General features: G+C 45.6%; 1 protein-coding gene across 1 annotated transcript in view; it reads right to left on the reverse strand.

The window, feature by feature from the left end:
• LOC138666523 (zinc finger protein 850-like) overlaps positions 1–13,638 on the reverse strand; it is a 115,572-nt gene that overhangs the window by 75,123 nt on the left and 26,811 nt on the right. The window contains exons 8-10 of the mRNA XM_069754738.1: positions 7,068–7,237; positions 249–492; positions 81–188 (exon numbers count right to left, since the gene is read on the reverse strand). Coding sequence (XP_069610839.1) covers positions 81–188; positions 249–492; positions 7,068–7,237 — 522 coding nt within the window. The remainder of the gene's footprint in view (positions 1–80; positions 189–248; positions 493–7,067; positions 7,238–13,638) is intronic.

The following is a 13,638-nucleotide window of genomic DNA, read 5'->3' on the forward strand; positions in this document are numbered from 1 at the left end:
AGGGACATAGCCTCTCTCAGGGACATCTGAGGGTTATCTATTGCCGCCCTCACTTTACATAATATCGCCACCATCTTTACCTCTGGGAGACATCTCTGACTTACAGAATTTAGATGCAGGCCCAGGAAGGATTGAAGAGTTACCAAGACAAGACTGGACTTTACCCAGTTAATCATCCAACCTAAAGCCTGCAGGGATGAAATTGTGTCAGCAAGTCTATTCTCACATTGGGAGGCAGATCTTCCTACCACTAAGAAGTCATCTAAGTATTGAACTATCAATGTGTCCTTCAGCTGCACATAAGCCATCACCTCCAGCATTAACTTGGTGAAGACCCGAGGAGCCATGGGTAGACCAAAGGGCATTGCCGTAAACTGAAAATGACGGATGCAGCCCTTCATGATGACCACCACCCTGAGATATTGCTGGAACTCGGCATGAATCAGCAGATGATAATAAGCATCCTTCAAGTCCAGAACCGCCATGAAGCATCTGGGAAACAAAAGTTTAATGGCTGATCTTATACATTCCATCTTGAAGGTATGGGACCGTATGAAGCTATTTAACTTCCTTAGATTAATAATGGTTCTATATGAACCATCTGGTTTAGAAATCAGAAATAAAGGAGAATAAAATTCCCTCCCCCTCTGGTCCTCAGGGACCTCTACAAGCACATGTTTAGATAATAGACCCCTAATTTCCAACTTCAACGCCTCCTTTTGTGCAGGAGACTTTAGAAAAGTCAATTTAAAGGAGTCCGGGGAAATTCGGCCAAATTCCAACTCCAAGCCAGATGAGACGAGGCTTAGGGCCCAGGAATTAGCTGCTTCCTGAAGGCCCTCCTGTAGGATGGGAGAAACTGGTTAGGGAACCCCTTCTCTTTTCCCTGCCTTGGTGAGGATATCATCAAGCACCTTGCTGAACAGGTACTCACCCTAACACGGAATTGCGCATAGTTTTGACTTAAACTGCACATCCCCTTTCCAGCCCTTTATCCACAAGGCACGGTGAGTGTTGTGAATTCTGTTTTCGAACTCCCTCCTGTGGTCATGAATGGTACTTCGGTGAGTTCTGTCCAAGGACTCCCTCTGGTGGCTGTGAGTGGAGCTGCTGCTTCTGAGGTTCCTTCCACAGGTGACGTAGTTTATTCTTTGGCTGGCTGTTCTATTTAACTCCACTCAGATCGTTACTCCATGCCAGCTGTCAATGTTCTTGTACTAGTTCAGTTCGCTCTTGGATCTTTCTGGTGACCTGTCTACTCCAGCAGAAGCTAAGTCCCTGCTAGTTATTATTTGTTCATTGTTTCCTTGTCCAGTTGGCTATCATGATTTTGTCTTGCTAGCTGGAAGCTCTGGGATGCAGAGTGGCACCTCCGCACCGTGAGTCGGTGCGGAGGTCTTTTTGCACACTCTGCGTGGTCTTTTGTAGTTTTTTGTGCTGACCGCAAAGATACCTTTCCTATCCTCAGTCTGTTTAGTAAGTCTGGCCTCCCTTTGCTGAAACCTGTTTCATTTCTGTGTTTGTGACTTCATCTTAATTCACAGTCAATATATGTGGGGGGCTGCCTTTTCCTTTGGGGAATTTCTCTGAGGCAAGGTAGGCTTTATTTTCTATCTTTAGGGCTAGTTAGCTCTTAGGCTGTGAAGAGGCGTCTAGGTCGTGTTAGGTATGCTCCACGGCTATTTCTAGTTGTGTGATAGGATTAGGGGTTGCGGTCAGCAGAGCTCCCACTTCCCAGAGCTTGTCCTGTGTGAGTTTAACTATCAGGTCGTCCCGGGTGCTCCTAACCACCAGGTCATAACAGTACAGCTGGCCCAAAGTATTAATGCATCTAAAAAGAGGGATAAGAGAAGTTCTGAGACCATTTTTTTTTTCTCTGCAGTGTTTTTTGTCTTTCTTTTCCCCTTAACCTTTGGGTGGTTCAGGACACAGGTGTAGACATGGACATTCAAGGTCTGTCTTCTTGTGTGGATCATCTCACTGCAAGGGTACAAAACATTCAAGATTTTGTGGTTCAGAATCCGATGTTAGAGCCTAGAATTCCAATTCCTGATTTGTTTTCTGGGGATAGATCTAAATTCCTGAATTTCAAAAATAATTGTAAACTGTTTCTAGCTTTGAAACCCCGCTCCTCTGGTGACCCCGTTCAACAAGTAAAAATCATTATTTCTTTGTTGCGTGGTGACCCTCAAGACTGGGCATTTTCCCTTGCGCCAGGAGATCCTGCATTGCGTGATGCAGATGCGTTTTTTCTGGCGCTTTCTGGATTGCTTTATGATGAACCAAATTCTGTGGATCAGGCAGAGAAAATCTTGCTGGCTTTGTGTCAGGGTCAGGATGAAGCGGAGGTGTACTGTCAGAAGTTTAGAAAGTGGTCTGTGCTTACTCAGTGGAATGAGTGTGCCCTGGCGGCAATTTTCAGAAAGGGTCTTTCTGAAGCCCTTAAGGATGTCATGGTGGGATTTCCCACGCCTGCTGGTCTGAATGAGTCTATGTCCTTGGCCATTCAGATCGATCGGCGCTTGCGTGAGCGCAAAGGTGTGCACCATTTGGCGGTATTCTCTGAGCATAGGCTTGAGCCTATGCAATGTGATAGGACTTTGACCAGAGCTGAACGGCAAGAACACAGACGTCGGAATGGGCTGTGTTTTTACTGTGGTGATTCCACTCATGCTATCTCCGATTGTCCTAAGCGCACTAAGCGGTTCGCTAGGTCTGCCACCATTGGTACGGTACAGTCTAAATTTCTTTTGTTCGTTACTCTGATTTGCTCTCTGTCGTCCTATTCTGTTATGGCATTTGTGGATTCAGGCGCTGCCCTGAATTTGATGGACTTGGAGTTTGCCAGGCGCTGTGGCTTTTTCTTGGAGCCCTTGCAGTATCCTATTCAATTGAGAGGAATTGATGCTACTCCTTTGGCCAAGAATAAGCCTCAGTACTGGACTCAATTGACCATGTGCATGGCTCCTGCACATCAGGAGGATATTCGCTTTTTGGTGTTGCATAATCTGCATGATGTGGTCGTTTTGGGGTTGCCATGGCTACAGGTCCATAATCCAGTATTGGATTGGAAATCTACAGTTAGGGCCAGAAATATTTGGACAGTGACACAATTTTCGCGAGTTGGGCTCTGCATGCCACCACATTGGATTTGAAATGAAACCTCTACAACATAATTCAAGTGCAGATTGTAACGTTTAATTTGAAGGGTTGAACAAAAATATCTGATAGAAAATGTAGGAATTGTACACATTTCTTTACAAACACTCCACATTTTAGGAGGTCAAAAGTAATTGGACAAATAAACATAACCCAAACTAAATATTTTTATTTTCAATATTTTGTTGCAAATCCTTTGGAGGCAATCACTGCCTTAAGTTTGGAACCCATGGACATCACCAAACGCTGGGTTTCCTCCTTCTTAATGCTTTGCCAGGCCTTTACAGCCGCAGCCTTCAGGTCTTGCTTGTTTGTGGGTCTTTCCGTCTTAAGTCTGGATTTGAGCAAGTGAAATGCATGCTCAATTGGGTTTAGATCTGGAGATTGACTTGGCCATTGCAGAATGTTCCACTTTTTGGCACTCCTGAACTCCTGGGTAGCTTTGGCTGTATGCTTGGGGTCATTGTCCATCTGTACTATGAAGCGCCGTCCAATCAACTTTGCAGCATTTGGCTGAATCTGGGCTGAAAGTATATCCCGGTACACTTCAGAATTCATCCGGCTACTCTTGTCTGCTCTTATGTCATCAATAAACACAAGTGACCCAGTGCCATTGAAAGCCATGCATGCCCATGCCATCACGTTGCCTCCACCATGTTTTACAGAGGATGTGGTGTGCCTTGGATCATGTGCCGTTCCCTTTCTTCTCCAAACTTTTTTCTTCCCATCATTCTGGTACAGGTTGATCTTTGTCTCATCTGTCCATAGAATACTTTTCCAGAACTGAGCTGGCTTCTTGAGGTGTTTTTCTGCAAATTTAACTCTGGCCTGTCTATTTTTGGTATTGATGAATGGTTTGCATCTAGATGTGAACCCTTTGTATTTACTGTCATGGAGTCTTCTCTTTACTGTTGACTTAGAGACAGCTACACCTACTTCACTGAGAGTGTTCTGGACTTCAGTTGATGTTCTGAACGGGTTCTTCTTCACCAAATTAAGTATGCGGCGATCATCCACCACTGTTGTCATCCGTGGACGCCCAGGCCTTTTTGAGTTCCCAAGCTCACCAGTCAATTCCTTTTTTCTCAGAATGTACCCAACTGTTGATTTTGCTACTCCAAGCATGTCTGCTATCTCTCTGATGGATTTTTTCTTTTTTTTCAGCCTCAGGATGTTCTGCTTCACCTCAATTGAGAGTTCCTTTGACCGCATGTTGTCTGCTCACAGCAACAGCTTCCAAATGCAAAACCACACACCTGGAATCCACCCCTGACCTTTTAACTACTTCATTGATTACAGGTTAACGAGAGAGACGCCTTCAGAGTTAATTGCAGCCCTTAGAGTCCATTGTCCAATTACTTTTGGTCCCTTGAAAAAGAGGACGCTATGCATTACAGAGCTATGATTCCTAAACCCTTTCTCCGATTTGGATGTGGAAACTATCATATTGCAGCTGGGAGTGTGCACTTTCAGCCCATATTATATATATAATTGTATTTCTGAACATGTTTTTGTAAACAGCTAAAATAACAAAACTTGTGTCACTGTCCAAATATTTCTGGCCCTAACTGTATGTCTGTGTCCGGCTGGGGTTGTCAGGGGGTACATGGTGATGTTCCATTGCTGTCAATTTCGCCTTCTACTCCTTCTGAAGTCCCTGAGTTTTTGTCTGATTACCGGGATGTATTTGAAGAGCCCAAATCCGGTGCCTTACCTCATAGGGATTGCGATTGTGCTATTAATTTGATTCCTGGTAGTAAGTTTCCTAAGGGCCGACTGTTTAATTTATCTGTGCAAGAGCACGCCGCTATGCGGAGTTATATAAAGAAATCCTTGGAGAAAGGTCATATTCGCCCGTCGTCATCACCGTTGGGAGCAGGGTTCTTTTTTGTGGCCAAGAAGGATGGCTCTTTGAGACCTTGTATTGATTACCGCCTTCTTAATAAGATCACAGTCAAATTTCAGTACCCTTTGCCGCTGCTGTCTGATTTGTTTGCTTGGATTAAGGGGGCTAGTTGGTTCACCAAGATAGATCTTCAAGGGGCGTATAATCTTGTGCGAATTAAACAGGGCGATGAATGGAAAACAGCATTTAATACACCCGAGGGCCATTTTGAGTACCTGGTTATGCCATTCGGGCTTTCTAATGCTCCATCTGTGTTTCATTCCTTTATGCATGACATCTTCCGAGAGTACCTGGATAGATTCATGATTGTATATTTGGATGATATTTTGGTCTTTTCAGATGATTGGGAGTCTCATGTGAAGCAGGTCAGAATGGTGTTCCAGGTCCTTCGTGTGAATTCCTTGTTTGTGAAGGGGTCGAAATGTCTCTTTGGGGTTCAGAAGGTTTCATTTTTGGGTTTCATTTTTTCCCCTTCTACTATCGAGATGGACCCTGTTAAAGTTCAGGCCATTTATGATTGGACTCAGCCGACATCTGTAAAGAGCCTGCAGAAGTTCCTGGGCTTTGCTAATTTTTACCGTCGCTTCATCGCTAATTTTTCTAGTGTTGCTAAACCGTTGACTGATTTGACCAAGAAAGGTGCTGATGTGGTCAATTGGTCCTCGGCGGCTGTAGAGGCTTTTCAGGAGTTGAAGCGTCGTTTTTCTTCTGCCCCTGTGTTGTGCCAGCCAGATGTTTCGCTCCCGTTTCAGGTTGAGGTTGATGCTTCTGACATTGGAGCAGGGGCTGTTTTGTCGCAAAGAAGTTCTGATGGCTCGGTGATGAAACCATGTGCCTTCTTTTCTAGAGAATTCTCGCCTGCTGAGCGCAATTATGATGTTGGTAATCGAGAGTTGTTGGCCATGAAGTGGGCATTCGAGGAGTGGCGACATTGGCTTGAAGGAGCCAAGCATCGCGTGGTGGTCTTGACGGATCACAAGAATTTGACTTATCTCGAGTCTGCCAAATGGTTGAATCCTAGACAGGCTCGATGGTCGCTGTTTTTCTCCCGTTTCGATTTTGTGGTTTCGTACCTTCCGGGCTCTAAGAATGTGAAGGCTGATCCCTGTCAAGGAGGTCTTTTTGCACACTCTGCGTGGTCTTTTGTAGTTTTTTGTGCTGACCGCAAAGATACCTTTCCTATCCTCAGTCTGTTTAGTAAGTCTGGCCTCCCTTTGCTGAAACCTGTTTCATTTCTGTGTTTGTGACTTCATCTTAACTCACAGTCAATATATGTGGGGGGCTGCCTTTTCCTTTGGGGAATTTCTCTGCGGCAAGGTAGGCTTTATTTTCTATCTTTAGGGCTAGTTAGCTCTTAGGCTGTGAAGAGGCGTCTAGGTCGTGTTAGGTATGCTCCACGGCTATTTCTAGTTGTGTGATAGGATTAGGGATTGCGGTCAGCAGAGCTCCCACTTCCCAGAGCTTGTCCTGTGTGAGTTTAACTATCAGGTCGTTCCGGGTGCTCCTAACCACCAGGTCATAACAGGCGAGCACCATTGGCCAGTCCAGCCGATCTGGCCGCCAGTCGTAAGGAGTCTGCGGAGGCATCCGCCAAATAATACATAGCTCTGCTGAACAGAGGGTTAGAGGACAGCAACTTGTCCCTAGGGACCCCATTCTTTATCTGCTCCTCCAATTGATCCACCCAAACCAGCATCGATCTTGTCATACAAGTGCAATAGATAGCTGGTTTGAAGGCCCCTGTACAGGACTCCCACGATCTTTTAAGAAGCGTGTCAGCTTTACGATCCAAGGGGTCCACCAAAGTCCCGGCAATCCTCTACAGGTAAGGTGGAGCACTTCGAGGTTGAAAGTACTGCGGCGTCTACTTTAGTCACCTTAGACCAAGTTGTCACGTCCTCATCATCAAAGGGGCATTTCCTCTTTGAGTTTGAAGGAAGGAACCCCGCTGTCCTTGCTTCTCCCATTCCTTCTTGACCACATCTTTACTGCGGCTACTAACGGAAATGTTCGCCTCTTCCTCTGCGAGAGGCCAGAGAACATAACCTCCTGCGTGGTTCTAGCCTCCTTTGCATCTGTAATCCCCATAGTCCCCCGGACTGCCTTTACCAGATTATCTACGCTTTCAACGGGGAAACACGAATGTCCCTCTTCATCAGACGATGATGATGCCTGAGAGGAATAAGTAGTTTTAACTTCACCATCGTAAGAAGAGGGATCGGGGGAAGTACTCCTTACGATGGACCTATGTTTTTCAGCCTTATCTGGGCCCTTAACTGAAGCTCCTCTCTAATCATAAGCCTTATATCATTCGCTCTGACAGGCGATTCTTCCTCCAGAGTCTGGAAAGAAGGGGGACTCAGCTTAATAGGCAGAGTCCTGTAACATTCACCCAGTGAAACTTGTCAGCATGGTACCGGTTTTGAAGGTGGAGGCACAGCATGAAATGAAGATTCTGCAGGCTTCCTGCCTTTTTCACTCTTTTCTGTGGAGTCACCCTCACGGGCACGTCCACTGTTGCTCCTACTTCTGCTGTGCACTTGCTCGTCCATCACCTGTGGGTGCGCTATGGAGTCTCTTGGGGAGGACATCATGGCACACTGGCCCAGCTCACGTTGCCAGCTTTATACTTCGCGTCGCTTTCTGGCTCCCCCCCTTCCCGGAAGTGATTCTCACCACCTCTGGGCCAGGAGCACCCTTCCCCTCCCCCCCCACGCTGACTCCACCGCCTCCCCGGCCCCCACGGAAGAGATCTAAGCTACTTCCGGGGCAGGAGCGCTTACCTGGCTACTGTGCATACATGGCCAGGTGCCGCCACACATACACCGGGCCTCCCTCCTGGATGAGTGTGTGACACCACACTCCCACGTGAGCCAGGGCGGCCTCCCCCGGACCCTGGCCTCACGCCATCCACCACCAGACGAGGGGGGAACTGCAAAGGGATTCCCCCAAAGCTGCTTACGATGCTGCAGACCCTGCCGTTCCCACGGACACCGCACAGGCGGCCTCATAGCCCAGGTATCCTCTTCTTCCGCAGGTTCCCATAGGAACAGGAAACCAACTGAGAGGGCGAGGGGGCCCGCCCCTTTTATTTCTGTAGGTTTCCTGTTCCAAGGGGTGGATCCCCTCTCTCAGTGGGTGCTGTCGTGGTGAGGAGAAAATTTTAAAAAGACCAGTCCTTAAGGAAAGGATTGAAAGATCGGAAATGTGTAGAACATTAATTGAAAAGAACCCAACAGAGAGCTATAAATTGGAAAACTTTTTAAATGATGAAAAAAAAGTAGAGAAAAATAAGCCAATTGTGATGTTTGTAGCTACTTGTAATAAACAGGACACATGCATATTAAACAAACAGCGGAGTATAAAATTAAAATTCTAATTACCGTACTTTACTAGCTCTAGGATTTGATAATTACCCCCTTTTTTTTATTTTTTAACTGTAAGGCGCACTATAAAATGAGGGTAAGTCTTAGGGTATGTTTCCACAGGGTGTATTCCCTCAGTATTTGCTGCGGATTGGACGCTGCGTACAGCTGCAGCGTCAAATCCGCAGCGTCCAGAGGTTACAGCATAGTGGAGGGGATTTTATGAAATCCCATCTCCGCTATGCGTACAAACATGCAGGTGGCAGACCTCCGAAAGCGGACATGTGGCGTGTCTTTCTAGACCACAGTAAGTCTATTTATCTTGTGGAGATGCTCTCTCTCTATATACAGTATACTGTATATATCACCGTGCGTACAAAAGGGGGCAGGGCTTGGGCGGAGCAGGGTATCTGCTGCGTCCAAAGCACTGGGATTCCGGACCATGGACACATACCCTTACAGTCCAAATGTAGCTTACCGATGGGGAATAAAGGCAGCGGTGATGGTGGAGCATGGTCACTGGAGGCAGGGTCACTGTTGCTGGAAGCCACCAGCAGCGACAGAAATGGACCTGGGCTGGAAGGCGGTTTGTCGGCGGTGAGGCAGGATCGGAGTCCCCGCTCTGAGCATAGTTTTTCTGGCGTTGGGCTTCAGGAAAATACCTGCTGGAAGCAGCGCATGAACATACTGGGATCTCGGCTCAATTTGTGCAAGCGCCACCTTTTGCGGCCCTTCTTCCTGAAGCCCACAGAAAATCAATGCACTTACCGTATATACTCGAGTATAAGCCGAGATTTTCAGCCCATTCTTGGCTTATACTCGAGTCATACCCAGGGGTCGGCAGGAGAGGGGGAGCGGGGGCTGTCTAATTATACTCACCTACTCCTGGCGCGGTCCCTGCAGGTCCCTGCTTCCCGGCGCCCCCAAGTTCTTTCTGTACTGAGTGGTCACATGGTACCGCTCATTACAGTAATGAATATGTGGCTCCACCTCCCATAGGGGTGGAGCCGCATATTCATTACTGTAATGAGCGGTAACGGTGACCGTTCAGTACAGCAAGAAGCTGCGGCGCCGGGGAAGCAGGGACTGCACAGCGCCAGGAGCAGGTGAGTATAACGGGGAGGGGAGCGCTGCGCGATACTCACCTGCTCCCCGTTCCGGCGCCGCTCCATCTTCAGCGTCTTCTGCAGTGATGCTCAGGTCAGAGGGTGCAGTGACGTGGTTAGTACGCGCCCTCTGCCTGAGCGTCAGTGCAGAAGACGCTGAAGATGGAGCGGTGACGCAACGAAGTCAGGTGAATATTGAAAGTGCCGGGGGCCTGAGCGACAGAGAGGTGAGTATGTGATTTTTTATTTTTTTATCGCAGCAACAGCAAATGGGGCAAGTGTCTGTATGGAGCATCTTATGGGACCATAACATTTGTACAGCACTATATGGGGCCATAACATTTCTGCAGCACTATGTGGGGCTATAACGTTTGTGCAGCATTATATGGGGCAAGTGTCTGTATGGGGCCATAACGTTTATGCAGCACTATATGGGGCCATAACGTTTGTGCAGCACTGTATGGGGCCATAACGTTTGTGCAGCACTATATGGGGCCATAACGTTTGTGGAGCATTATATGGGGCAAGTGTCTGCATGGGGCATTTTATGGGGCTATAACGTTTGTGCAGCACTATATGGGGCAAGTGTCTTCATGGGGCCATAATCGTTTGTGCAGCATTATATGGGGCAAATATCATTATGGAGCATCTTATAGGGCCGTAATTAACGTTTGTGCAGTATTTTATTGGGCAAATGTGTCTATGGAGCATCTTATGGGGCCATTATTAACCTCTTTATGCAGGATTATATGGGGCATATTTTAATATGGAGCATCTTATGGGGCCCATCATGAACTGTATGGAGCATTATATGGGGCTCCTGATTCAATATGGATATTCAAAAACATTTAACCTACTGATGTCTCAATTAATTTTACTTTTATTGATATCTATTTTTACATTTACCGGTAGCTGCTGCATTTCCCACACTAGGCTTATACTCAAGTCACTAAGTTTTCCCAGTTTTTTGTGGCAAAATTTGGGGGGTCGGCTTATACTCGAGTATATACAGTTAGGTCCATATATATTTGGACAGAGACAACATTTTTCTAATTTTGGTTATAGACATTACCACAATGAATTTTAAACAAAACAATTCAGATGCAGTTGAAGTTCAGACTTTCAGCTTTCATTTGAGGGTATCCACATTAAAATTGGATGAAGGGTTTAGGAGTTTCAGCTCCTTAACATGTGCCACCATGTTTTTAAAGGGACCAAAAGTAATTGGACAATTGACTCTAAGGCTATTTCATGGACAGGTGTGGGCAATCTCTTCGTTATGTCTTTCTCAATTAAAGATAAAAGACCTGGAGTTGATTTGAGGTGTGGTGCTTGCATTTGGAAGGTTTTGCTGTGAAGTAAACATGCGGTCAAAGGAGCTCTCCATGTAGGTGAAACAAGCCATCCTTAAGCTGCGAAAACAGAAAAAAACCCATCCGAGAAATTACTACAATATTAGGAGTGGCAAAATCTACAGTTTGGTACATCTTGAGAAAGAAAGAAAGCACTGGTGAACTCATCAATTCAAAAAGACCTGGGCGCCCACTGAAGACAACAGTGGTGGATGATCGCAGAATAATCTCCATGGTGAAGAGAAACCCCTTCACAACAGCCAACCAAGTGACCAACACTCTCCAGGAGGTCGGCGTATCAATATCCAAATCTACCATAAAGAGAAGACTGCATGAAAGTAAATACAGAGGGTTCACTACACGGTGCAAGCCATTCATAAGCATCAAGAATAAAAAGGCTAGACTGGACTTTGCTAAAAAACTCTAAAAAAGCCAGCACAGTTCTGGAAGAACATTCTTTGGACAGATGAAACCAAGATCAACCTCTACCAGAATGATGGAAAGAGAAAATTTTGGCGAAGGCGTGGTACAGCTCAATGATCCAAAGCATACCACATCATCTGTAAAACACGGCGGAGGCAGTGTGATGGCTTGGGCATGCATGGCTGCCAGTGGCACTGAGTCACTAGTGTTTATTGATGATGTGACACAGGACAGAAGCAGCCGAATGAATTCTGAAGTATTCAGAGCCATACTGTGTGCTCAGATCCAGCCAAATGAAGCCAAACTGATTGGTCGTCATTTCATACTACAGATGGACAATGACCCAAAACATAAAGCCAAAGCAACCCAGTAGTTTATTAAAGCAAAGAAGTGGAATATTCTTGAATGGCCAAGTCAGTCACCTGATCTCAACCCAATTCAGCATGCATTTCACTTGTTAAAGACTAAACTTCAGACAGAAAGGCCCACAAACAAACAGCAACTGAAAACCACCACAGTGAAGGCCTGGCAGAGCATCAAAAAAGAGGAAACACAGCGTCTGGTGATGTCCATGAGTTCAAGACTTCAGGCAGTCATTGCCAACAAAGGGTTTTCAACCAACTACTATAAATGAACATTTTATTTAAAATTATTGAATCTGTCCAATTACTTTTGGTCTCTTTAAAAACAGGGTGGCACATGTTAAGGAGCTGAAACTCCTAAACCCTTCATCCAATTTTAATGTGGATAACCTCAAATGAAAGCTGAAAGTCTGGACTTCAACTGCATCTGAATTGTTTTGTTTAAAATTCATTGTGGTAATGTCTATAACCAAAATTAGAAAAATGTTGTCTCTGTCCAAATATATATGGACCTAACTGTATATATATATATATATATATATATATATATATATATATATATAAATATTCTAGATGGTGGCCCGATTCTAACGCATCGGGTATTCTAGAATATGCATGTCCACGTAGTATATTGCCCAGCCACGAAGTATATTGCCCAACCACGTAGTATATTGCCCAGCCACGTAGTATATTGCCCAGCCACATAGTATATTGCCCAGTCACGTACTATGTTGCCCAGCTACGTACTATATTGCCCAGTCACGTACTATATTGCCCAGCCACGTAGTATATTGCCCAGCCACATAGTATATTGCCCAGCCACGTAGTATATTGCCCAGTCACGTAGTATATTGCCCAGTCACGTAGTATATTGCCCAGCCACATAGTATATTGCCCAGTCACGTAGTATATTGCTCAGTCACGTAGTATATTGCCCAGTCACATAGTATATTGCCCAGTCACGTAGTATATTGCCCAGTCACGTAGTATATTGCCCAGTCACGTAGTATATTGCCCAGCCACATAGTATATTGCCCAGTCACGTAGTATATTACTATAGCTGGTCCGAATAACTAAAGCAATTGTTACCATCCACCTCTCGTGTCTCCCCTTTTCCCCATAGTTTGTAAGCTTGCGAGCAGGGCCCTCACTCCTCCTGGTATCTGTTTTGAACTGTATTTCTGTTATGCTGTAATGTCTATTGTCTGTACAAGTCCCCTCTATAATTTGTAAAGCGCTGCGGAATATGTTGGCGCTATATAAATAAAATTATTATTATTATTATTATTATATTGCCCAGCCACGTCGTATATATTGCCCAGCCACTTAGTATATTGCACAGCGACGTAGCAAAAAGGAGAGCCACGTAGTATACAGCACAGACACGTAGTATACTGCCCAGTCACGTAGTATATTGGCCAGTCACGTAGTATATTGCCACGTATGTAACAGGTTAAAAAAGACTTAAAATAAAAAATAAACATATACTCACCCTCCGAAGAGCCCCTTGTAGTTCCGGCGTTTGTGTGTGGTGCACGCGGTAGCTTCCGGTCCCAGTGATGGTATGAGCGCAGGACCTGAGATGACATCACGGTCACATGACCGTGATTTCATGGCAGGTCCTTCTCGCATAGCATCCTTGGCGCCGGAACATGCCGCTTGCACTGCCGGGAGGACGTGACGTCAGAGGGTGAGAATAACGTTTTGCTTTTCTTTATTATTATTTGTAACATTAGATTTTTTTACTATTGATGCATACTGTTGTGAATTCCGCTCTTGGGCTCCCTCCGGTGGTTGTAAGTAGCATTTTTGTGAGTTCTGCTCTTGGGCTCCCTCCCGTGGTTTTGAGTGGTATGGCTGCTTCTTCGATTTAGCTTCAGCAGCTGTTTTCACTGATCGTCTTTCTGGCTCGGCTATATTAGTCTGGCCTTATCCCTCATTCAATGCCAGTTGTCAATTGTTCCT

Source organism: Ranitomeya imitator, chromosome 2 (genome assembly GCF_032444005.1).
Source record: "Ranitomeya imitator isolate aRanImi1 chromosome 2, aRanImi1.pri, whole genome shotgun sequence".
Classification (NCBI taxonomy): domain Eukaryota; kingdom Metazoa; phylum Chordata; class Amphibia; order Anura; family Dendrobatidae; genus Ranitomeya; species Ranitomeya imitator.